Here is a 27088-nt window from a genome sequence, read left to right as displayed (position 1 = left end):
TGGGGCTTGAATCCCTAATGACAGCCAAAATCTTCGGGCGTTTGAAAAGGGATACTTTTCAGTTCAAGTCGCACAAATGGCCAATTTCCACCGCTGGTATTTTTGCAGCTTTCCACCGGTCAAAATGCGGGAAAACCCGTGTTGGGTCGTTCTATTTCTAGTAGCACCTCTGTCGAGGTTCCAGGGCTGTGGACCAGGTACCATACATCAGATCTGCAATTAGGCCCTGCCCCCTTTTAGGGTGAAAGCACAAACCTCTCCACGTTGACTTCAATGTAAAATAGCACTATCCCAGAAAATTCTAGAAAAATAACAGAATCAATCTTGTTTATTAATGACCCCAAAACACCATGACATGACAATATATATACAACTCGCCTGGCCATAGAATGGGCAAAATACATCGGAAATATTACTTTGACCCATCTAAAATCATGTGACTCATGTCACATATTTACATTACAGCCCTGGCTGGTCATCATAGCGACCGCAGATCTGCCCTCCTCCCATACCATAGCCCAAGTAGGCTATAACGTATAACGTTAAAATTAAATCCATACACGGAGCTTTTAAACTGGTTAGGAAATCATGTTGCCTCTATGACCTACATGGGCAATGAGACCATCGGCCAGGAGAATGGATATCAATTTGTTGTTATTTAGCCTACATGCATGCATGCACGCTACAGGGAGAAGGGAAGAAACCACCCCGGCTTGCGCTGCGCGGGGGACGGGAGTTACGCTATGGGGAGAAGGGAAGCCACTACCCCGGCAGCCTCTCACCAGGCAAGACCACGGCTTCACTAAACCCCCGCCTCCGGCCTAGCGGAGCCGACGTTACACACAACTACATGGGGTTCCCGTGCAGTGGACTTTTTCTCTCTTAAAACAATTGAAAACCGTCATGTTAAGGCTGAGCAAGGAGATCGATTTTATTTCACCAGAGCTGAAGGCAACACAAAAGACTGATGGAAATAACAGAAGAGAATTAGCAACAGGTGGACACCGTGGTGGTGAGTAGGTCAGAGACTAGCCTCGCTGGCCAGCCTCCTCTCCCTTCCGTGAGATGAGAGGAGGCTGGCCAGCGAGACTAGTAAGAGACCGGTCATGAGTTACATGATTTTAGATGGGTCAAAGTAATATCTCCGATGTATCTTGCCCATTCTATGGCCAGGCGAGTTGTAATATTGTCATGTCATGGTGTTTTGGGGTAATTAATAAACAAGATATATTCTGTTATTTTTCTATATATTTTTGTTGTTGTGCTATTTTACATTGAAGTCAACGGGGAGAGGCTTGTGTTTTGAACCTAAAAGGGGGCGGGAACATGTGGCGCCTACAAAATGATGTATTGCCGATCTGACATACGGTGACGTGAAAAAACTGCAGATGACTGATTGGTCAGGCAGAATGGTGTTTACTGTGTCTCTGGATACCAGTTTAGTGGTGCTTACCCTCTCGTGTGTGTAACGTTATTTAAGGAGAAGAAGAACTGGATGGACAAACCCGTCTTTATTTGTCACGTTATTTCCCAAACTCTCCTGCAGGCGCGCGGGAAGCTATCTCCCACAAGGGGGGCTGAAGCATATTCCCCGACCTGCGCGGCGCGCGAAGCGCGTGCAAGGTGCGTGCACGCGCACGTGCCTTGTGTGAGCATGCTGCGTGAAGTAGGTTGGCACTTAATTGCACATTGTCTGTTATATCCCAAGACGCTCTTCACAACTTTTTCTGAGGCCTGATATCGTCTAGAAGCCATCAGAAAGTACTTCACTATGCCATGGAGGGCAATGTACAACATTTAAAGCTATCGATAAAAAGAAATGCGATACGTGCATGCCTGGAAATGGCTTTAGCGAATCTTTAATCAAACGTTTTAACGGAGGAAGACAGCGGGTGGGGATAACAGGCGACTCTAGGGGTGTCACGATACACTCAGTTCACGATACGATACGTATCACGATACTGGGTTCACGATAACGATACGATACGATACGATTTTAACAATATTTTTTTAAACTTGAATAATGACAATATATGACTGGAAAAGTAGTATTTTATTTGAAATGCACAAATACAAAACATGCTGTTGTGGGAAATTGTTATTACAATAACAACTAGAAAAAACATGAGATTGGAGATAAGGCTTATCTTGAAATAGAATGAGTTACACCGTCACTTAGATTTACTTTGAACTAAAAGGTTTCTCAGCAGTATAAATTCTCATTATAATCGCATCTTCAGTTTTTCTTCAAACTCAAACAACAAGACTTTTCTTAGTCTATTTTTTATGCATCTTCAATTTTTCCTGTCAAGTAAACAGTTTTGCCAGAAACTCAATTGAATGGTTTCTCTCCTGTATAACTTCTCATGTGTCTCTTCAGAGACTTGTTCAACTGAACTACTTTCCACACATTGAACTTCAACAAACAAAGACGTTTCTTTGTCTATTTTTGAAAAAAAAAAAAAAAAAAAAAAAAAATTTTTTTTTTTTTTTTTTTTCCACGATATGAGATTTCATCTCAACGATACATATCGTGACGTTTTACTATCGCGAAATTTCGTGGGACGATATATTGTGACACCCCTAGGCGACTCACATCCAGAATTGACATTCACTTAGAGTAACCTCTCCGTGGATTATATAGCCAATAGCCTATATGCCGAATTGAAGAGTGGCGCCTGGTAATCTATTTCATGTAGTCAAGTCAAGTTTATTTGTATAGCCCTAATTCACAAGCATGTCCCAGAGGGCTTAACAGAAGCCATGTACCTCTGTATAATCAAGAAACTTTAAATAGTGTAGATGTTTTCTATAGCGAGACCACGGCACGCACGCATGGGTGGTGGTGTAGCAGCAGATCAGCAGAGGCATAGCTTACAGCTTTTAACATCATGTTTTCCTCCTGGATCTTTTCTCTTTAGACTACCTCACATTTATTTGGGGAACGAGATTAATTCCCTCGTTTTAGGGTTTGACTGGCGACATCAATCAATGCGCCTCCTCTTCACCAACTCCATTACGTGCATAAGGTAATGGCTGGAAACTCGCATAATTCAGCATTTTCTTTTGCCGACTTTCTGAATACCATGATGATTTCATGATACCTTTGGATCATGGAAGACAAATGAAGGAGAAGACTCATCTAGCTGTCACCACGATTGCAGATTTAACGTCCAAACAGCAGCATCATTGTGGATGTGAGTGGATCTACGTTTACTAGTTTAATGTTATCCATTGCCTGGCCTCCCACGATACCTCGTAATGTTGCATTTACCCCCATGCACATCGTTTGACCATTTTTTTCTACTTATAACTGTATGAAACACCATAAAACCAGAGGAGAATCCCGATTTCTAATGCTTCTCTATGGAGCCCTAGGCTCAGCTTGTCCGAGTGTATGGTGGAGCTGCACGCGCTGTGATCTCACACACACTCTCTCATACATTGATTCAAAGCTTTGTTGCGCTGTCCTCGGTGCTGTTTCCAAAAACACCAAATATATCACAAATAAAGTGGCTTTGGCAGTGACGCTGTCCGTGGTGCTGAAATCGATAGTCTGTAGTCGTCAACTTTAAAGCTGTTAGAATAGCACAGCGGCAGACGGGAGATCACGGGAGTTTCGCCAAGTGAAAATGCAGGGCTGGGGGGAGCTGGGGGGGCTGCGTCAGGAAGGTGCAGGGGCTGAGGCCGCCACCAGGGGGGGCTGCGGCCCCGGCAGCTCCCCACTTCCAGCGCTGTTGCTCTCCTGTTATTTCCAGCCATCTTTTGTCTTGCTGCCTTCAGCTCTGGTGAAATAAAATCGATCTCCTTGCTCAGCCTCAACATGATGGTTGTGTTCAATTGTTTTGAGAGAGCAAGGCCGGAGGCGGAGCCACGGGTTTTCCTGGTGACTGGACAGGCAGCCGGCTTCTCCCTATTATGCGGTGTGCAGCGCAGACATGTAAATACAACAAAGAAATATCGAATCTACTAGCCGATGGTCTCATTTGCTCATGTAGGTCATATAGAGGCAGCAGTATTTCATAACCGGTTTAAAAGGTCCGTGTAGGGATTTAATTTGAATGTTACAAACATGTACAGTATGGCCCGTTCTTTTTATAGCCTGCTTCCTGGTATGGTCGCTGTGACTACTGACTACAGCACCAAAGTCACGCCGGCTAAAGTCACGTCCTCTCCTGAATAGACCCTTCTCACGGGGGCCATTTTGTGTCGAGAAGCCAGGGTAAACACAGGTGCAAGCAAAACACTAATGAGGGTTTCCAACTTCCATGATTGGAAGTTGGAAACCCTCATTAGTGTTTTGCTTGCACCTGTGTTTACCCTGGCTTCTCGACACAAAATGGCCCCCGTGAGAAGGGTCTATTCAACATACAACCAATGGATTTCAGCTTGTGGTGGAAGCAGAGATTGTCTCATGGTCGAGACGAGTAAAGCCGAGTTGAGCCGATCCGTCCTATGCATTACCATGCGGTGGAAATGAGCCAAAAGTGATATGTCCACTTTCAGTGCATAGTTAACCCTCCAACTTCCACCCTCAAGTCCCTCCTCACCCTGTGACAGGCCCAGCGCGCCGTACACCGCGAGTCTCATCTGCCTGTTAGGCTGGGTGCCGTTGATGACGGGGTCGTCGGTCCATAAGCTCAGCCAGTAGTTGGAGAAGAGGGAGGCAGAGTGATGGGCCACGAACAGCAGCAGACTGAAGCATGATAACACCACTCCAATCGCCTTCATGTACTCCCAGTACACTGACAGCTTCACCTGGGGAGAGAGGGGGGAAGAGAGGGTCATGTACTCCCAGAACAGTGACAGCTTCACCTGGGGAGAGAGGGGGGAAGAGAGGGTCATGTACTCCCAGAACAGTGACAGCTTCACCTGGGGAGAGAGGGGGGAAGAGAGGGTCATGTACTCCCAGAACACTGACAGCTTCACCTGGAGAGAGAGGGGGGAGGAGAGGGTCATGTACTCCCAGAACAGTGACAGCTTCACCTGGAGAGAGAGGGGGGAGGAGAGGGCCATGTACTCCCAGAACAGTGACAGCTTCACCTGGAGAGAGAGGGGGGAGGAGAGGGTCATGTACTCCCAGAACACTGACAGCTTCACCTGGAGAGAGAGGGGGGAGGAGAGGGTCATGTACTCCCAGAACAGTGACAGCTTCACCTGGAGAGAGAGGGGGGAGGAGAGGGTCATGTACTCCCAGAACACTGACAGCTTCACCTGGAGAGAGAGGGGGGAGGAGAGGGTCATGTAGTCCTAGAACACTGACAGCTTCACCTGGAGAGAGAGGGGGAGGAGAGGGTCATGTACTCCCAGAACACTAGCCCCTTTTTTCACAGCCTGTGAAAGCTGTGATTGTTGTGGGATTATTACGCCTCGCCTCCTGTGGAAAAGTCACAGGGACGGAATGGAGTGTTGTTTTGTTACTCCTTTCGTTACGCCAGTGTAGGTAGTATCAACCCCAAATCTATGTCAGTTTAAAAGGGTAAGACGGGAATCGCAGCTCAATCATAAAAAAATTACAGGAGGACTGAGGTAAAATCACCTGGGCCGGTTGCACCAACTGGTCTTACACTGGTCTTAAGCTAAGTTGGTCGTAACTTTACGACCTAACAGCTACGCCGGTTGCACCAAGACGACTTAAGCCTTATTTTCACTAAGACCAGGCGTAACTCCTACGCCTGGTCAGGAGGAGGCGTAGCGCCTGCCTGTAACAGAGATCTCCGCGGAGACCTTTTTGACCGTCATCGTCGTAACACCGCCAGTTCGCCGTCTTTGAAAGCACAACGTTAGATTATAACTAACTAGTTAACCTAACCCGCTTTCCAAAATGTTGCCGTTAGTTTTTTAGAAGTTAATACATAGAATTGGGAACGTTACATTCAATTTCATTCAGACTGACTCTGTCTGCTCAATAGCCGCCATTTTTCCCCCGGAGCGAGGGAGGATGGGAGGAGGGAGGGTGTTTTACAGTAGTGGCTGAGAGAGCGTAGTGGCACAGTGCTCCAAGCAGGTCGCGAGGCACATTTTTTGCAACATCATCCAATCAGGGTGCATTCCCTGGCAATTCACATGGACGCGCATTGCTACGACCAGCATAGTTAAGACCAGACATAAGCCGTGTTGGTGCAACAGGCGTAATCGTGCATTCCTTTATAACTGGGGACTGGTAATCTTACGACTTCAAAGGTCATGAGCTGGGCGGTGACGTCATCAGAGCTGGTATTTCCCATTCCAAACTCGTAGGAGTCTCAGCAGCCCCAACCTCAAAAATCCAAGATGGCTGCGCCACGCAACAACAGTAGTAGTAATCGTAGTAATATTGTTTAGCACTTCTGTTTTGTTTGTGTCTCATTAAATCAGCTGTACACACAGCACTGCCTAACTTCTATCTGTGTGGACATGAGGCTGCAGTGTTTGTATGCGGAAAATGCCGCGAAATGCCATGTTGTCAATTGTTATTGCTAACAATGGCTAACAATGGCTAGCGACTGGATCTGACCAATCAACAGTGAACTTCCCAGCTCAAGTTTTTTGCAAATGGAACGCTAACAAAACGGATGTGATGTCATTTAGCCTCCACATCCCAGTTATTTTGCGATAAAGGAACGCACGATAGGTCCATGGTCTTAACTAAGACCGACGTAGGAGTTACGACCAGGCATAGTTAAGACCAGTTGGTGCAACCGGCCCCGTTGTGAATTCCTTTATGAAAAACAACTAACGTTATAGTATTCAGACTGTGCTTCTACTATAGCCTATATCTATATCTATATATATATCTATCTACTATAGCCTATATATATATATATATATATATATATATATATATATATATATATATGATATATATATATATATACATATGTATATATATATATACAGTATATATATATTTATAAAACGGCTCTCTCAAATCAAGCAATCTGATTGGTTCACAGCTATTGTATAAATCCAGTAACCCACTCCAATAACCCATGGCCATGGGTTATGAGTTGCCATGGCAACTCTCTTACTAAAAGGCTTTGGTTACCTCAAATGACAATGTAGAAAAAACAAATGGCGGAGACAGCTGTCAGATCCTTGTGAATCGGTCTTCGCTTATAACTTTACTAATACTTCGCAGAAAATTATGTTTTGTACAAGAATAGACGCGGGCTAATGTCTTCTTTGCAAAAAAAAGGCTGTTAACCCCGCATTTAACCCCGTAACATTAGTTGGTGTCGGGCTTTCCAGAAAGCTCTCAGCTTCTCAGCAAGCGCCAGGATTGGCCAATGTCAACTTCAGTCTCCAGAACGATCCAATCAAATCACCCGCACGTTCTTGCGGTCCCGCCTTACAGTAGTGTTTCAACTGACTCTACCAGAATGCCATGGCAGTCGACTTATAGTATTACTATTATTATTATATTATCATACTTGGAAACCGTTTTATAAAAGCAATATAGCACTCGAGCTGCGTGTGTTGTGGCATATATCCCGCTGCTCAGCAGTTATCCCACTTGACCTGCGGCCTCGTGGGATAACAGCTGATCAGCGGGATATATTTGCCACAACACACTGGCTCTCATGCTATATTGCTTAAATATACTATAGCCTATATATACTATAGCCTATATTGCAACTCTGTAGCGAGTAGTCACTCGAGCAGCTGTGCGCCTCGCGTCACCCACCGCGCCTGAGACAAGCTCTGCTCTCCTGAACATGACATAACCAGACAGTCAAACTTTTAAAAGCAGAAACCAAGTAAACCAAAAAAATTATAATAATAAAAAAATAAACTTGACTTATTGACGCCGATAACGTCATTAAAAGCAGACTGCAGCTGTTTCACATGCCGGTGTCCAGTCAACACGCTTTCAGAACGGACTTAATTAGGCTACTTCACAACATGGGAATTGCTTTACAAAAAACTGGAACCAAAGGTAAGAAAGCCTTGTGTTACCTGTATGTTGCCTCTGTGATCCATAAAGTCGATCAGACGGATATTGAAAGTTGCTCATTAAATAGACTCCTTGGACATAATAAGCTTAACGACCTGATCTGTCAGAGGACCTATCACTGTTATTCTCCCGATATGCCCGCCCGCAGCTAGTCTGGAGCCACTTCCACCGCTTCTGGACCTGGAGGCGTAAACCAAGGAACAGGTACCCGTTTACCGGATACATGTGCGCCAAAAAAATCTTCCGTGTAGCTAACGTTAGCTAGCTAGAACCTGATAACATGAGGTGACTAACGTTACAAAGTTACATAGTACATAAAACAAAAAACTGATGCAATATGGTATCGCCACCTGTTCGTGGCGACTGCTTATCCTACACAACTTGTGTTTCAACGGGGGAACGATAAAAATATGGCACGTATCCTGTGTATCCGGTTTACAATTCTGGCTGGGCGGGGTCTACGCCGGAACCTGTGCGGTTATAGAGTCTGCTAGCTCAGTTAAAGGAGAATTCCAGTTTCTTACACCCCGGACCTTATTTCCAGCTTAACAAATTATGTTTTACTCACACAAATAACTTTGGTTTCATTCTGAGCCCCCTAGAAGATATTCAGATCTGAGTAGAGTCCTTGAACTGGCCAAAACGGGCATAAAGCGGGCATACGTAGTACACACTGTAAACAACATATTCATTATGGTTGTTATATAATATCTATAACATAAATTAGCTATGTAACGAACCCCCGTGCTGCCGACAGCCAAGTGTCCGTCACATAGATAGCAGCTCCTCACCCTCCCACTTGTGTAATCCATATCTGTTATTCCAGACCAGCTCAAATAAATACTCCCGATATTGAATTCATCGTCCATAATCTTGAGATCAGATATTATCACCCAGCGGTGTAGCAGAGAAGCATGCTACAGATCGGCTGCTCTGAGCTCTGAAATCTGCCTTGCAGGGCAGATTCCAGAGCTCAGAGCAGCCGATCATGCTGGCTGATAATATCCGATCTCGAGATTATGGACGATGAATTCAATGGCTGCATGTATTTATTTGAGCCGGTCTGGAATAACGTATATGGATTACACAAGGAGTAGGAGGGACACTCGGACGGACGGACACTCATCATGACCAACTTAGAGATGCATGAGTAGGCTCCACCTACCCGTCCAGTGTTCGCTTTGTCAGCCTCCGTCAGCTTGCCAGCCTCAGTGTTCTTGGCCTTCTTGCCGAACACCTCCCCCTTCTCGCCATGAGAGTGTTGGACCACGCCACTGCTGTTCTGGACTTCCTGACTGCTGCATAGTCATGGACACATTAAAAAAAAACAAAAAAAAACACGAGAAATATGGTTGAAGAAGTAGGTGTCTTATATGTCCCCTTTTCCCCACTAATGTCAGCTCTGGATGACTTATCAATACCAAACTTGGCAGAAGCATAAAGATTATGACTTAGGAATCTACCAAGTACAACACCAATGACATTTTAAAAAACTAGAGATGCACCGATTGCAATTTTCTTGGCCGATTCTGATTTCCATTTTTTTTTAATAGTTAACAGTACTTAACTAAGTATTGTAACCATGCTTGTGAGGTTCATTATATTTTATATTTAATAGTGAAATAAGGACACAGAGACCGCTTCAAGTTGTCATGCTGCCATGTGTTTACTGTGTCAGGCCAGAGAGAGAAAGACAGAGCGAGCGAGTGTCCACTCCCTTTCCCGGACTTCCAAAATAAGAGCACTCCATAACAGTTACAGAACAATATGTTCTATCCAAAGGCTATCGCAAATGGGGATATATTTCCCCTGCAGGATGCCAGAAGACAATGATCTCTACACCATTGTGAACACAGTAGGGTGAGCAAAGAGGCGTGCCCTCTGTGCCTGGCAGGGGGCGGTGCCCCTATAATGTATATGCCAAGGCAGAGGGTGTGCCACTTCAGATTGATCTCTCTTTTTGATCCGAGAAGACACGATTTATCGCTGCTCCATGCTCTAACGTAGTTAAACTGTCTTTAGGAGGCTTCATTGACCCTGGCGGGCACTACTGTGAGTTTCAGCCCTACTACACCTACTTTCTCACGACAGAGTGTTTTTCCTCCGCAGTGTCTTCCTGACCACCGGAGGGTTCAAAGCGATCTGCCCTGCCTAGCGGAAAACTTTTAGGACCAACTCAGCGAGGGTATCCACACCTTCTAGAGTTGGAGTGGGGTTTTTCTCAGAGTAAAAAAAAACAAAACCAGAGTAAACCTGTCCTTATCGATAGTTTACTCAGAACGAGCGACACTGTACTGTACTCACGATAATGGCGGAAATGAAACCCACGGAAAAGGTGCCCGAGTCCCGCATGTGTTTATGCAGGAGAGACCAGGTAGATCAGAGAAAGCAGGGGGTCCCACTGGCACCCAAATTCGGCAGCATGCTAAAGGAGGCCTGGGATAAGCCTTTCTCAACCAAGGCCACTGTCTCCAGATCACTTTTGCCCAGGCTGCAGCCCCCCGACAACTGCCAGGCCCCCCGCCCTGGCAGCCCCTCGTCCCCAGTGGCTGAACCACCAAGCCATGATATGTTGAATGTAGCCTATGCCCCTTTCTTGGGGTTTTAAACCAATTTTATAAAAAAAATTGTTGTACAGGCCGGATCAGCTGATGGGCAGGTGTTTACCATTAACTAATCACCTGAACAGCTATATTAACTGCCTTTTTCCTGTCTGTGCCTTGTTGATTGATTGCCTGAAGAAGACCCGTGTGGGGTCGAAACGTTGCGCTATTTCAATTATTAAATTATGGGAGCTTAACCGGTGTGCGGACATTCATTCTCTCCTACTGAACCACCAAGCCAACCATCCCTCCTAGCCAGGGTGAGGGATCACGGGCACATGCTCATCCAGGTAGCGCCACTTTGGCCAGCAATCGGAGATTTACCAGCTGCTGCGCCCCAGCTTGGAGACTCGCTCGCAGGGTGCTCGCCACTGTTTGGAACCGTAGGGCTCCCTCCACCAGGTCCCTATATGGTCTGAAGTGGAAGTTGTTCCAAGACTGGTGCCGTAGAGAAGGTCTGAGAAGGTCATTGTGACTTTTCTCCAGGACCTAATTGATGGGGTAGAGCCTTTTCCACATTAAAGGGGTACCTGGCGGCCTTGTCGGCTGGCCACTTCGGTCTTGGAAGTGAGGCTGTGAGCCAGAATAAGCTAGTCTGCGCCTTTATGAAGGGGGCCCTGTTCCCAGGTCCCTTCTTGGGATTTGGCTACGGTTCTAAGGGGGCTGGAAGGGCCACCCTTTGAACCATTTCAGGAGGCGAGCCTGAAGCACCTGTCCTTCAAGACAGTGCTGTTGCTTGCTTTGGCCTCGGCCAAGAGAATCAGTGACCTTCACACACTCTCTGTCCATCCCTCATGCACCCAGTTTGCCCCTGGGGGTGGAAGGGAGATTATGACCCCTAACCCGGCCTTTATGCCTAAGGTTATGGGCTTTTGCTCCCCTATCACTCTAAAGGTAAAGGTAAAGTCCCACTGATTGTCACACACCTGAGTGTGTGAAGTTTTTTCTCCGCATTTGACCCATCCCCTGGGGGAGCGGTGAGCAGCAACAGCGCCGCGCTCGGGAATCATACGGTGATCTAACCCCCCAATTCCAACCCTTTTGATGCTGAGTGCCAAGCAGGGAGGCAAATGGGTCCCATTTTCATAGTCTTTGGTATGACTCGGCCGGAGATCAAACTCACAACTAGGGCTGGGTATCGAGTTTCGATACTTACTTGGCACCGAAATGGAAACATCGATACTAAGGGGTATCGAAGCCTCCCTTGTCAATCGATACCAATTTTCGATACCAAAACAAAACAGCGTCATTGAGCCTATAAGCATGCGACATGCTTGCACGCCGCGCTCTAATACGGCTGGTGATTGGCTGTCATGTAGAGGCATGCAGGAAACGTTACGCCCACTTTAGCCGGTGTGTTTGTTGTGACTGTGAGCCAGGCGTGCGGTGCGGATATAGTATACAAGAAGTTAGCCACTCAAGCTACTCCTATCCTGGAGTACCATATGGCGAAGATGATGAAAAGCAGGAAAAGAAACAGAAACAACACGGACTGGTTTCCACAGATAAGAGAAATAATTGAGAGGTGGGTCAGCTTACCGCAAGTTAGCGGTTATCAGATCCCTCAGTCTGACAAATCCATGCATCTGGCTGTGAGTTGTAGCTAGCAGATCGTTTAATTAATTGCCGCCGTAACGTTATGCGCAAGCGGGCATTGTGTATTTTTAGCAACTCGTTAACAAACGCTGATGTCATGATAGTTTGTTGAATGTAAATGCGATTCATTTATATTGATTGGCTAGTCAGTGAATGCGTCAAGTGGAGCTGTCTCGTCAGATTTGACAAGAATGACGTTCTGTTGCAGCAGTGAGCATTAAACACTGATCTGCAACACTAGCGTTAATGTTTAATTAATTAGCGTTAACGTTATGTGCAAACGTTATCGCCCATTATGTATTTTTAGCAACTCGTTAACAAACGCTGATGTCATGATAGTTTGTTGAATATAAATGGGATTCACTTTGTGCCATTGGCTATATTGATAGGCTAGTCAATGCTCAACTAGTCTTCCATGCATGAAGTGGATCCATCTCATCAGTTTGGACAAGAATAGAGTTCTGTTGCATCAGTGAGCATTAAACCCTGATTTGCAACTCTCTGTTTTGCACTGAAAACTATTCCACTGATTTATTTGTTTTACATTTCTTTCCTTTGTAGTACTTCCAATATTTTTTGTAGGGACGGCAATACGTTTAGAGAACTTAAAGTTATGTTAAATACAGTAGGTTTTATTTTTTTCTGCTGTAAAACTTAAGATGGGGGGAAAACTAAAGATTTGTAAAATAATTCCAATGTGTAATGCTGTTTTATTTTTGTTAAAATGGATTTTTCTAAAAATTGGTATCGAAAAAAGTATCGTTCAGGAACCGGTATCGAAATCCAAGTATCGAAACGGTATCGATATCGAAAAATTTTGAACGATACCCAGCCCTACTCACAACCTCCCAGTCTCAGGGTGGACACTCAAACCACAAGGCCACAGCTGGTCTCTCTGGAAGCCTTTGCTGGAAACCAGCAGGCTCAGTGTCTTTGCCCTGCCCGTGCTCTTCGCACATATATGGACAGGACTAAGGGGCTCAGGGTTAATCCTAGTCTGGGCAGGCCCATCCCAAAGCGATGCCTCACACATTGGATTGTGGAGGCTATCAGCTTGAGTTATACGGGCTTCTCTGTGCGGAATCTACTTGTGGGATGTCTTCATCCTGGGCCCTCTTCAGAGGAGTGTCTCCCCAGGACATTGCAGGGCGGCGAGCTGGACATTGCTACAGACTGGATGTCTCAGCCCCATGCATGGTGCAGGCGGTCTTGGGACCCCGGTAAGGAACCAGTCACCCTCTCACGGGTGGGTTGATGAGAGAGTCTGGGCAATGTGGGAGAGATGCATATCCCCATTTGCAAGGTCAGACAAGCCTTTGGATAGAACTCAAGGTTATGGCTATAACCCTGGTTCTATAAAAGGCAAGGAGGACCTCGCCAGACTACCCTTCTTGACCAGGGCGGATGGAGAAGAGGTCTACATAGGGGCACCGCCCCTTGCCAGGCACAGAGAGCACGCCTCTTTGCTCACCCCACTGTGTTCACAATGGTGTAGAGATCATTGTCTTCTAGTATCTTTCAGGGGTAAGATATCCCCACTTGCGAGGTCCTCCACACCTTTTAAGGAACCAGGGTTATTGCCATAACCTTGAGTTAGGGTTATAGCATAATACAATATACATAATTGAATTATTTTCTGAGATTGGATGGTCTGTTTATACTATTAGACTTTTATATTATTATACTTATCTAAAAATGTATGTGTCTCTGTCTGCACAGCCTAAATCTTTTCTCAAAAGTGATGCAGCTATGCTTTATTTTGAAGGCAAAACAGCCCAACTTCCTGTCCCGCTCCTAGCTAACTTATGTTAACCTGACACAGTGGAGTCTCCTCGCTATAGGTTGCAGCTGCAGCAGCTACTCAGCTCGGCTGCACATGTTTTGTTGTCACAATGCGCCGTAAACACAGCGTTTCACCATGCAATGTAATGTTAGAAGTTTCTCGAGACGCTCTTGTCAGCTAGCAACCTGGCTAGCAGGCTAGCAGCTGGCGTTTGTAGCGCTGCTTAGCCAAACTGATACTGTCATCACAAACACAGAGAGGGGGAGAAAGGGAGAGGGAGAAAAGGAGCAAATGTGACACGGACACCTCTAACCTTATACTGGCAAGATAACAGCAATGTTAATATCTGTTATCGGTATCTGCCAAAATTTTCATATCGGTGCATCCCTAATTTTGAATATTTTACGAAAATACACAATTACACAATTCACCCGTTTTGGACAAAAGAATACCTGGCTGCCATGTTAATTATCATTTGGCAATTTGTAGTCAAACAAATAGAGAATTGAAATCGTATTTTAACTGAATCATCCATGCATCGTTTCACTCACCCAATAAGAGCAGCTGGACTGCCATTGTCTAGACCTTTCTTTGGCATTGAGTCTAAACACGAGGAGACGAAAAAGTTGAAGTCAGCGCAGTGCTTAATAGAGAATAGACACAAGATCAATGACATTCTACCAGGCTCCAAGAGCCTGCTAAGACTGTTTTCAGACAAGACATGCTCATTTCCACTCGCCAAGTGTCAAGCATTGTAACATCATATTCAAATGTACGTTTCGTTTTTTTGTTTTTATGCTGAACACCACACGCATATAACATATGCCAAACCACAGAACATAACCATAACCACAATCATAGGAAGCTCTAGGAAACTACTTTGACATAGTAGCCAAGAATTTGGGACTCCGCAAGCAGGTTGGTTTGCTTCTCAACCCAATCCACTCTTTGAGCAAATTTAATCAATCTGCCTCGACTTATTTACCAACCAATAAGCCATACTTCTCCTGCTCAGAGGAAATAATTGCCAAATGATAGATTGAATCTCTCTCCTTACTTGCCTATTGCAAAGTAGAATGGAAGCTCAGACAGCAGTAGCATGATGTGAGTGTTTGAGATTGCCTTACTAAGAGAAGCTGACATGCAAACACATGCTGGCTGTGTTCGCCAAGTTCAAACACTAATTTTCCTTGTCTTAGAACTCTTTAACAACACAGGGACTTTGGCCTACTGGTGCCTTGGACAAGGTGCCTTGGACAATACGGTCTTCTAAAAGACATGACATTGTATGTAGCATGTTCCCTCATTAGAAAAATATTAGCCGATTATTATTTTTATTATAAAAACAGAGACTATGTCTCACAGGTTAGAGGTGTCTCTTCAAATAGGACTTGAGGAGCGGTGAGGTAGGGATGGGGATGGAAAACCGGTGATAAATTGGTACAGGTTCCTCCGGTTTGCTCTGATCTTATAGACAAGTTTCCTGGGCACTTCCGGTTTGCTTCCGGACTCGGCCGCGATCGTGTCGGTCGGTTCCAGTGTTTGTGAATACGGAGAAGCGTAACGTACTACCGTAGTAGCCATAGCGACCGCCGAAAAAATGCAAACTTGGGATCATTCTGCGAATCTCCCCCTATCTAATGAAAGAGTGTCTATCCCACACCCGTTGACAGTGGACACATGGGAAGATAATATGTGTAAATGGCCGAACGTAACTACAGGCAGGATTATAGCGTATTTTGAGGAATCAATGGCGGTGGACGGCAACGCGATGAACTATCTCAAAAGCTCTGAAGCGTCAGCCCGACTAACGTTAGGTTACAGTCCTCTCCTCTGTCACAGTCAGTCAGACTAATGTTAGGTTACAGTGACAGTACTCTCCTCTCTCACAGTCAGACTAACGTTAGGTTACAGTCCTCTCCTCTCTCACAGTCAGTCAGACTAACGTTAGGTTGCAGTCCTCTCCTCTGTCACAGTCAGCCAGACTAACGTTAGGTTACAGTGACAGTACTCTCCTCTCTCACAGTCAGACTAACGTTAGGTTACAGTCCTCTCCTCTCTCACAGTCAGTCAGACTAACATTAGGTTGCAGTCTTCTCCTCTGTCACAGTCAGTCAGACTAACGTTAGGTTCTCCGCAGCAACGCTGTGTTCAGCCGGAGGAGGCTCAGACCTACACACACACACACTCATGGACCCTAAGGACTCATAGGCCAACACACATGGTCATGCACGCACTCCCCCAACCCCTCTCCCGCCCCCCTCCCCTAAACCCCACCCCCCGCCTTCAGCAACTTCCCCCCGCTTTTGCTTTTGTACCCCCCCACCCCCCCTTCCCTCCCACGAACCAAACCGGCGCTGTAATGGCAGCCTCCTTGGTGTCGAGGGTGGGTTGTCTTTGCTGGTAATCTGTACATTTACAACAAATGTATTTGTATTGTATAATATTGAAGTGTGCCTTTATTACTCTTCTAATTAGTAATAATGTGAATTCTGAGTTATTTCATTTAAATGCTTTGTCCAATCCAAATTGCTGGCGCTGTTCAATGGCGACCTGGTTTTGCCCTCCGACTCTGAGAGCGAACCAAGCAGAATTTCGCTCGTGATACTTGTACCATGAAGTGACAATAAAGTTATGTTATGTTATGTTATGTTATGTTATGTTAGGTTACAGTCCTCTCCTCTCTCACAGTCAGTCAGACTAACGTTAGGTTACTGTCCTCTCCTCTGTCACAGTCAGCCAGACTAACGTTAGGTGTCTCTCCATTCAAAAACAAGCCAGTTTGCCTTGATCACTGCAAAACATGACATGCCGTGTGTAGCCTCCACACAATAGGGCTACACACGGTAAATCATGGTAAATACGCAGCACAATACCCGCCGTGGTAAACAGAAGAAGACTGGGATATTAACTTTAAGGCGACTCACTTCTAGACTTGAATGAAATTGTATTCACCTACTATCTGCTCCGTGGATTACCATTTTACAATTTCGGAGACGAAATTGTAACATAGCAACGTTGGTCCACAAACGTTGCTATTTAAAAAAACAATTGGGAGATCGGGTTGGGATTATAACGTTAGTTTGCCGAGTCGCACCTGGTAATCCAGAAATGGCGTTATGGTAGGCTACCTTTGTCTACTTGTAGATCATCAAGAAACTTTAAATTAATAACGTTAGATGTGTTTAACAGAGCTGTATATCGGGTCTAGCAGCTGATCAGCAGCTCAGACAGCCTCAAACACGAGGTGATTGTCAGCTCTATAATTCGCAAAATAGCAGTGGATGGAAACGCGCACTGTGTTTTGTGACAGCCACGCACTGCACAATGTGTTCCAGAATAACCCATTGTTAATAACGTCTGCTAACGTTAGTGTAGCTGATGTTATCGATCGTTGTAAAAAAGTTTGGATATTTCGGCTGCTGCCTTCTGATGTGCTCGCTGCTGTGGACGTAATGTGGACTTAAACGGAAGCCGGCGACACGAAAGGCTGCTATGGCGCCGCCCTAGGAACGGCCCAGGAAACTTGTCTATATAGGGCACCAATTTAAAAAACAATTGCACATTTCTACTACATAGGTGACTTAGGTTTAATAAATCATCATATCCACAACAGTGAAATAGGCCTTAGGAATTTAACTTATTTCTACAAAAAAGTAAAACCAAAATAACTGTTGAATCTTTTCACCTCTTTTTATGTCATGTCATGTCTTTATTCTTGGCAGCAAATGAAGTATCGTATCAATAAGCAGTACCGGTATCTGTATTGATAAAATCATAACGATACCCATCCCTAGTGGAAGGTAGCGCCAAAGGGAACAAGACAAGGGTTTCCTCTATAGAAGGAATAGGATGTAGCCTCTTATTTCATGCTACTTTAAATCCTCTATTGGACCAATAACACACACACAACTCACAACACACACACAACCTTCAGACTCTCCCTCCTCCTCCTCCTCTCTTCCCTCTTCTAAAGGACGAGCAGACAAGTGAAAGAAAAGAAAGAGGGTGGGACAAAGAGAAGAGACATAAACACAGACACTGAAAACCATAAGAAAATGGTGAGAGCATAGAATGACAAGACTTCATGTTTCAAAGTAGGCTTGGGCCAATTTCTGATAATCGATTATCGCAATATCTGCAGAATATCGCAATAAAAACTACTGCTCTAAATTTCATTTGACATACAGTATTTCTTTAGAATCAATATCATTCACGCACCACAATGCAGTGTTGTAGTACTCGAGTCCAGTTGGACTTTTTAATTGATAAAGACAGGTTTATCGTTTTGTTAGAGATTTGTAATAAAGTCCCTGCTTGTTTAGGCGGACTACTCCGACTCAATTAAGCATTCAGATGAGAGCGAGCGATTTTCACCTCGTGTCACCGGCCACTACAAGATTCAACTGACCTTTCCTGTGATTATTCAACATGTTTCTCACCCTGTGTGCATGAATGTCCCACCAAACAGAAGTCAGAATATCCTCCTATTGACACACGAGACTCTGACCTGGTCTAGTCTGCGCCTCTCTTCTTCTTCTCATCGCAACAAAACAGCACATTTCTCAGCTGGTTTTCTCTCTCTCTCTCTCTCTCTCTCTCTCTCTCTCACCCCCTCCCTCTCTCTCTCTCTCTCTCCCTCCCTCTCTCTCTCACCCCCTCCCTCTCTCTCTCTCTCTCTCTCTGATGAACATAATGTGTTTGATCATTCAATAATTCCAGTAGGCTAACTATACTGCATGGCACTGCTATATATATTGGCCTGATGACACGGACGTCTAATTTATGATCCGATGTGCGTTATTATTCCTATTCCCACACTGTACGATATGACACTATGTAAACATAGCTACTCCAGTTAGAACCAACTGGAAGGGAAAGGACGTTATGTTGTAGACTATATATTGTGTATTTCGGAGCGCTGCCAAATTGTCATGAATATTGCTCCTAGGCGACGCTACTAATGTCACCTAAATGATCACTGGGAAAAATCCTGTAGGCTATTCCTGATGATTTTACTGTAGAAACTTGGAAACTGGATGCGCCATTGGTCCCATTCCTATGACAACGGGTCTGTTTAATTAGGCTATCATGCTGCGTAATACCAGAGTGGATCCAGAAAACCCATGATCAGCACTGATCACGAGAGAAACGCATGGAGGCACTGTGCTACGCGTGAGGAAAAAAGGGGACAAGAACTGACTGAGGGTGGTGCAGGCGCTGCTGTGTGCAATCATCTGTCCCTTTTGTTTCATTGACAGAAGTAACATTAGTTGCAATGGTGCTTTTGAGGCGCTGTGTGCAATCACTGCGCCAGACGGCCATTTTTGGAAAGTAGTTCAGACTATGTGTATTTACTTCGAAAATTACTGTTTCTCATAATTTTGTATTATTATTTCATAGCGTGGTGAGTATGCGGGGGGTATGCTGCTGTACCATTCAAACACCATTCATTGTGCTAAGCTAACTAGCAGGAGGGGTGCATCGCATCTTGTACTGCATGCACAGAGAAGAGAAAGGCATCTATATTGTCGTCTTACTATGGGAAGGAATATGGCAAATAGGCGAATCTCCCAAAAAGTTGCCGTGTTCCTTTAAGCATGCAGTGTAGTGCAACACGTCTACAGTATATCTGTATGTCTGATTTACGCACAGTGCAAATTGTCATTGGTACTGTAACACTAAGAATACAATAAGGGTCACTAAATTAACAGTTAGTTAATGCACATTGATAAGCCTTCATTAATGCTTAATAAGAAAACGTTTAACTTTAGTTTGACTGAGATTCTTTTGTATTTGTATAATTTATTGTCTCCGTGGGGAAATTCTACTAGGAACCTTCCTAGAACTAGGAGCAGTGGGCAGCGGCTGTAAACCTTATGCTGGTTTCTAATATTCATATTACGTTAATTTGTGCAAATTAGGGCTGGGTGATATATCGAATATACTCGATGTATCGCGGCTTGTGCCACGTGAGATGTAGAAATGACTATATCGTTCAGTCAAAAGTGAAACGACACAGATATGATGGCGTATAGTGAGGCTTTCCATGCCTCACTATAGAACTGGCCCCAATGTAACAGCTTATATGTTGCCGTCATGCCAATAAGAGTAAATGTAATTTTTTATGTTTTATCTGCAGACTAAGCAGCTAGGCTTTCGGTTCTATAAAAGCCATTATTTTTTGTATTGACTATTGAGTGATACACTTTACTAAAACATATTGGGCCCTATTCTCCCACAGGCCATTGGCGCTATTACGGGCCTTAACCGCAAAAAAACGTGCCTAGCGCCTGTTTCGGGAAAATAGCAATAGGCTTTAGGCTGCCAAATGCGCTTTAGGCCGAATGGGCGTGGCGGAGTCCCTGAATGCGCCAAAGTGGGCGTGTCGGCGCTAAATACCGGCGTACTCCTATCTTCCGACCTGCCGTTAATTTAGCGCCTTGCGCCTTTGAAAAGCAGGCCTATTCAATGGGCCAGTCCGTCCCCTCTCTCCTCTGTCACCCTTCTCTGTGTCACTCTCTCCCTCTCTCCTACTGACAGGAGCAGGCATTGGTGTGCGTTTACCAGTTTATTGTGAAATAAATCCTTCCGCGTTGAGTTACTGTCACAAGCCTGTGTGACAACGCTTCCAGCCTGGGTAAAACAACTCCGTCCGTACCGCTTTGAGGCTGCAGGCAGTCTGACAGGCACAATACGACTGTCTCTCTCTGACTGCCTGTGAATGCCCCAGCATGCAATTGGGTACTAAATTTCGCTACTAAATAGCAACCAAATGAGGCGAAATAGATATAAAAGGTCGATCTAAAATAATGTGTAATGGTAACACAGCCTGCAATTGTAGAACATTTCAATATTGGACCAAATAAATCATCGAAATTAAAACACCACCCTAAGTGAAACATATATGTCCTCCTGGGCCTATATATACCCCTTGTCGAGTTAACGTGATTTAGAGAAGTAACAGCGGAACGCGCTTCGGAGCGCGCTTCTAATGGCATCTGCTATACTGTGATGTCCCTCCAATAACTTGGCCCTATTTCACATTTAGTTTTACAATAAAAACACATTTATGCAATGACTTGACATAATGTAGGGTATATTTATGTGCATCATCCTTCCTGCAGCAGGCGAGAGAAAATGATATCTTTCTGGACAAACTTTCACCAATCTAATAGGCTATATTTTTCTAGCTGATGCATAGAACATTATTTTCACTTTGATCTTGCTATAGTGTAGCGTATTTACATGCTTGCAGTATTGAAACTGCAGTTAGATTGGTTTGAGAAGCATAATAATATGGAATAATAGCCTATAATGCAGACAGACAGGCTGGATGAAGGGAGGGGGGGGGGGGGCAGAGCGTTTGGCTTTCGTCTGGTTTTGCGGGATCACTGGAATTGGAGCTAAAAAGGCAAGCGTGCGATTCGTTTATTGCACTTATCCAATGAGCATGACGGTGCATAATTTTACGCCTAAAAGGCGTGGTTGTAATGCTTTGGGCTGCATCTAGCGCCAGCACGACGATATCAAGTGCGCCTTTCCACGCCCACTGCTTTGATCTGCGCCTGCCGCTCGGCCTAGAAACTGCGCCGATGCAACGATAGGGGCCAGTATATCAGAAGTGTTGTTTGTGTTCACAGTGATGTCAGATTTGCTTAGGTCAGAGCTATGGAATATTAAATCATCCATCTTTGCTCACTATCTGCCCTTTCTTTCTTCTTCTTTTTTACCCCAGGTGTGCATAAAATACAGGTTAAGAACTTATGGAAAAGTCATGGAAATCCATTGGTCAAAATGTGTATGAACCCTGAAGGGTTAAATTGAGCATTTATGAGAGATTTAAAAAATATCGAGATATATATTGTGTATCGCGATATAGCCGAAAAACATCGCGATATTCTTTAGAGGCCATATCGCCCAGCCCTAGTGCAAATGCGGAAATTCATTTTGCATTTATGGGATGAAAAATAATTCACTTCTTGTGCTTTTTACACTATACCAGTGCCATACCATGCTATACCATGATGTAAACAAACTGGCATTTAAAGGGTTCCAATTGTGAGTAGGAATGAACAATACATTCACCGCATTCCACACATTCCAACAACTTCTGTACGCTAACATGAAGTGTGGGCGGAATATTCCCACAGGGCATAAGTTAAAGGAAAAACAGGAAAAAAGGGAGACAAAACCAAGAGGCTGTTAAATGTATAGGATCACAGAAAAAACATAATGGAAAGGTTATTCTGAAAGTGATGATAATTGCGATGGTAAAAAAAAGTATTAAACTGGTGACAATACAAGGACTAGCATCAAGGAACAAAACCATGTTTACAATTCCAATGGCGAAGATAATGATGGTGACACTGAATCAGAGAATATTTAGAAGAGCAAGACGGTCCAATGTATCTGTGTCATGTTGGTTTCCCACTATCCCACCCCTTTTAGGAGACTACTGGCAAGTCCTGAGTCTATTGGAGAAGTGAACGTCATCACAGATTATGTCAGATCTTTCACTCCATAATCACTAAAGTAAATATTGGACCTATTCTTCACAAGCCACATATCTTCTGGACATTCTGACACAAAAATGGCATTTTTCAGACAGACAAATCAGCAGAAAATTAACATTGTTCGAGACCTGTCTCTGTCTCAGCAACACACTCTCCCAAGATTTGGCAACATATCTTATTGGTAGTTAACATTATCAGGTAGCAATGAGCTAAAACTACATGTGTAGTTCAAAAATGTGTTCACAAAAGTTCACAAATGTGGTAGCCAAATCTGTCCATGGATTTCCCCCCCAGCAGATATCTTATTTACAACAAGATTGAGCTAGCAAGGCAGTTTGTGTTTATGTGTGTAGTATTTATTCAGTTTTCTAGTTGCTAGTAGTAGTTCACAGTATTAATTCAGTAGTAGCTAGTAGGTCGTTCACATTCCTAATTCCAAAGGAGGTTGGGGTATGGGGGGAGAGGCGACCACGCACCCACTTTAGGAGACTAGGGGCCCTATCCTCCTACAGGCTCTATCGCTTGCACACCGGTTTGCGCGCCTCTTATGCTATCTTCCCTGCCGAAGAGGCAGGGAAGATAGCAGTCCGCCTCGCGTTTGCGTGCAGGTGTTATGCCGAGTTTTGCATCCCCACCTCACGGGAGCATATTGTAATGATTTATACAGAAACATAACTGTTTAAAAATTATATAATTGTCTGGGTAGATGTGGCCTCCCTGTTTTTAAGTTAAAACAGCCGCAAAATATGGTGGGTGCCAAGTCATCTGTGCCCCGCAAAATGCCAGCGCAAACGGGATTTGGGCAGTCTTAACCACCAGGATTATTCACAGGTGTGGCCCATCAACATAAATAAATATGGACCGAGCGTGGCTATCTCCGCCCAGCAGGGTCGAGTGAAGCCGAAATCCTGCCAGATCAGTGAACCAGATTCTGCGCAGTAGGTCTCAGATTCTTGAGGACCAACTCACCTGGGAGATTTCAAACTATTTGGGACCCGTTTCCGGCCGACCTTGACGAGGTTAGGGGTGACGGGTGATTCGCCCGGCCGGTCTCTCTCCTTTGTGTGGGATCCCACTCATATATATATATATATATATATATATATATATATATATATATATATATATATATATATATATATATATATATATTTACAAGCACATAAGCTCTGCATGTAACTGGTGGCACTGTGTTGTAATTTAGGAGTGTATGTATGTTTTTTCTTAATTTATTTATTTTTCCTGTATCTGAGTTTGTTCTTTTTTCTGTGTTCTAAAAAAATTAAATTGCAACAAAACAAAACAAAACAAAAACATCTGTGATTTGATGCAATTCGGGTTCTTTTGTTGACTGGAAAATAAGAAACGTGTTTGCAACGGGGAAACGGGGACATTTGATTGACAACATTGCAAGTAGCCTACAATGTCCAAGTTTTCTCAAATAATTTCCCATTAACCCCTCTTGGTGATGTGATAAAGGTTTTTCAGTGAATTATAGTTGATTGCCTCACTGAATAATCTGCTGGTTACCCAATTTTAGCAGCATAATTTGATGTCCTGGCGTGGCACCTCCGTGCGTAATGGCCTATCCAAAAGGAATTCCATTTCACTGCGCTCTGCTGTGCGGAGAATAATGGTACGCTCAAGCGCAGCGGGGTATTTTGCGGTAAGAGGTGCTTTTCAAAGCGCTTAGCGCAAAGAATTGTAATATGTAATATGTTTTGAATCACAATAATATGGTATCGTGACTTAAGTATCATGATAATATTGTATGGTGGGGACTCTGGTGATTCCGACCCCTAGAACTTAGTGCATATAGTTATGTAAAGTGTGTGTCTCACTGGTGTCATGATCAGCGTTGGCGTAGGTGCGCAGGAAGTCGGCGAAGGCTCCGTCTCTGGCCATGAGCTCCAGGTAGGAGCCCTGCTCTGTGATCTCCCCCTCCACCATCACCACGATCAGGTCCACCTGGGGGAGGTAGCTCAGGCCATGGGTCACCAGCACACGAGTCTGCACGCACACACACACACGCACACACACACACACACACACACACATCACCACATTAATTTTGAAACATCAGTATAATTACTGTAAACAGCTTTACAGGAGAGAGAAAAAATAAAAATGTGCATACTTACTGTGCCACTCTACTAAACAGTATGACAATTAGGCTACACATTTAAAATGTGACAAATTGTCAAGACAGAAACACCTTGTTTCTCTACATAGCCAACACGTTTCAAGTACTGTATGCATACTGCATTGTTTGAACTGTGAACTTATGGACTGCACAACATAAACATTAGACATTAGACTGGAGTCTTCTGGAGTATCCATAACGACAATGGGGAAAGTGGAAGTCGCGGTGAAGAAGTTAACATTAGTTTGGACGTTGTGAAAGTGCATTTCTGTCAGCGGAACAGTGATCATAAAGGCAGTGTGGATTATACAGGACATGTATTGGAAATATTTGGTAAGTCTGCTTGTTGCACAACACAGTCTGATAGAAGTGCTGACCAGCTTGTTACTGAGCTAACATTAGCAGCTGCTAATGCTAACGTTACAGGTGATGAGTCTCAGTCAGAAAGACTGATATTCACCTCCTGTGTGAAAAGGGGGCAGTTTGGTTTGGTTGAAAGTGAGCGACTGTGTTTGTAGCCTGTGTGATTAATCACAGGTAACGGGTCCGGCCTCAGGTCTAAAATTGACGGGTCTGGGCGGGCACGGGTTTGCAGAATTGGACCCGTGCAGGACTCTGATCTGCTGTGGGCTATTTAAGATTTATTTTACATTTATAAAACAGTCAGACGAGTCAGGCACGATCTGCTGCGGGGTCTGCCTCGCTCATGATTCGGCCAGAATTTGAGGAAGTAGCCAGCACGGACCGAGGCAGAGAGAGAGAGACAGAGAGCGAGAGCGGGGGAGAGGGAGAGACGGAGCAGAGAACGAGAGAGACAGTGAGAAACAGAAGGGGAGTTCGATAAGACAGAGAGAGAGAGACCGACGGAGAACAGGAGAGACTGTGGCTGTGGTGCGCCGTGCCCGCAGCACCGTGCCCGGTGGAAAGCAGCAGAGAGGGAGGGGCCAGTGAGAGTGGACTGGAGCGAGCAGCGTCTCTCCAGCTGCCTCTCCGTTCAGCGGTTCCTCTGTCTCTCTCTCCCTCCCAAACACCGACACACACGGGTCCGAAACTGACATACTCGGTATGTCAACGAATTGTATCGAATTGCCTAATCTCCAATCTACTGTTGCTTTTATTTTCCTTATCTATTGTTGTCTCATTTCCATTCTCTTGTTTCTGTTATACAGTATTGTATACTTTGTACGGATTAGTATTAATATTGGTTTTCTGAGGTAGAGACCCTGCATAAGGCCATCAAGGGTTTCCTGTCTCTACCCGCACATTACTTGTTTTCATTTTGTCTGTTTCTGTTTTTAAAGATGTGCAAATAAACAAATAAAAATAAATAAAACTATCTTTCAATATCTTATTTAGCATGGGTGACCAGTGACCACATAGCATACCCTGTCGTTGAGCAGCCCCTGGGGACCAATGACCTTGTCGAAGATGTGTTTTCCTACGTGGGCGTCCACAGCAGACAGCGGGTCATCCAGCAGGTACACAGCACAGTTACAGTACACCGCCCTGGCCAGGCTCACTCTCTGCTTCTGACCTCCAGACAGATTCACTCCCTTTACACAGAGAGAGAGAGAAAGAGACATAGACAAGGTACAGCTTTTCTTTTTCTTTTTTACCTTTGTTATACAGGGTTAACCCTAACTCTCACTTAGAGCAATGCTCTCTTTTTCAGGAGCGCGCCCTGTTCACATTCACACCTGGAAGCTGAGCAGTACAACCACAGTCTGATCTGCTGGCCACTGAGCAGCTCCACTGGAGGAGTTGGGGTTGACAAACTTGGCTCACCCAGTATTTCTCTTGGGGGCCAGACCTTTACTGCTAAACCCTCAGTCAGCTACCTTGGCTGTCTGCTAGATCGCAGACTGGGCGGCGAATCCATGGCTCTTAAGACGATAAGCAAGGTGAATGGCAGAACCAAGTTCTTGGCCAGAAAAGCATAGTTTCTGGACCCGGATAGTCTTCACCTACTAGCAAATTCACTGGTCTTATGTTGTTTTGATTATGCGATTGGCTCATGGTACGGTGGCCTAACCATAGCCCTAAAAAAGAAGCTGCAGGTTTCTCAGAATAGGCTAGTCAGGCTTGTCTTGGGGCTGTCTGCGATGGACCATGTTGGTAAGCTGCATTTCCGGCAGTTGGGTTGGCTCCCTCTGGCAGCCAGGTCAGTTCAACTACAGCTGAACCAGGTGCACAGCATCTATACCAACAGAGCCCCTGCGTACCTTTGTAAGCTCTTCCAGAAACGTAGTGAAGCCCACACACACCTCACCAGAGCCAGTATTGCAGACCTGACCGTGCCCACGTTCACCACCGAAATGGGTAAACGCTCTTTTAAGTTTGGGGGAGCAGTTAATTGGAACTCTCTACCCCTAGCTATAAAAAGCATCTCCAGCCATCTCATTTTTAAGATAAAGGTCAAAGCATGACTTTTAGATAATGTTTCAGAATAGAATCGTCACCTTTTTTTAGTATTAACTCTTGGTGTGTTTATGCTGTAGGTAGTGTAGCTTA

The 27088-nt window shown here is 44.7% G+C and overlaps 1 protein-coding gene across 1 annotated transcript in view; it reads right to left on the bottom strand.

Moving 5' to 3' along the window:
* LOC310787696 (multidrug resistance-associated protein 1-like) overlaps positions 1 to 27088 on the bottom strand; it is a gene marked incomplete at its 5' end in the record, with an annotated part of 140878 nt that overhangs the window by 36855 nt on the left and 76935 nt on the right. The window contains 5 exons of the mRNA XM_083649179.1: positions 4551 to 4758; positions 9102 to 9231; positions 14470 to 14521; positions 24276 to 24444; positions 25963 to 26130. Coding sequence (XP_083505305.1) covers positions 4551 to 4758; positions 9102 to 9231; positions 14470 to 14521; positions 24276 to 24444; positions 25963 to 26130 — 727 coding nt within the window. The remainder of the gene's footprint in view (positions 1 to 4550; positions 4759 to 9101; positions 9232 to 14469; positions 14522 to 24275; positions 24445 to 25962; positions 26131 to 27088) is intronic.

Source organism: Poromitra crassiceps, assembly GCF_964638095.1.
Source record: "Poromitra crassiceps genome assembly, chromosome: 13".
NCBI lineage: Eukaryota > Metazoa > Chordata > Actinopteri > Beryciformes > Melamphaidae > Poromitra > Poromitra crassiceps.
Note: the sequence above shows the minus strand (reverse complement) of the source record. Positions and strands in the feature narration are given on the sequence as shown.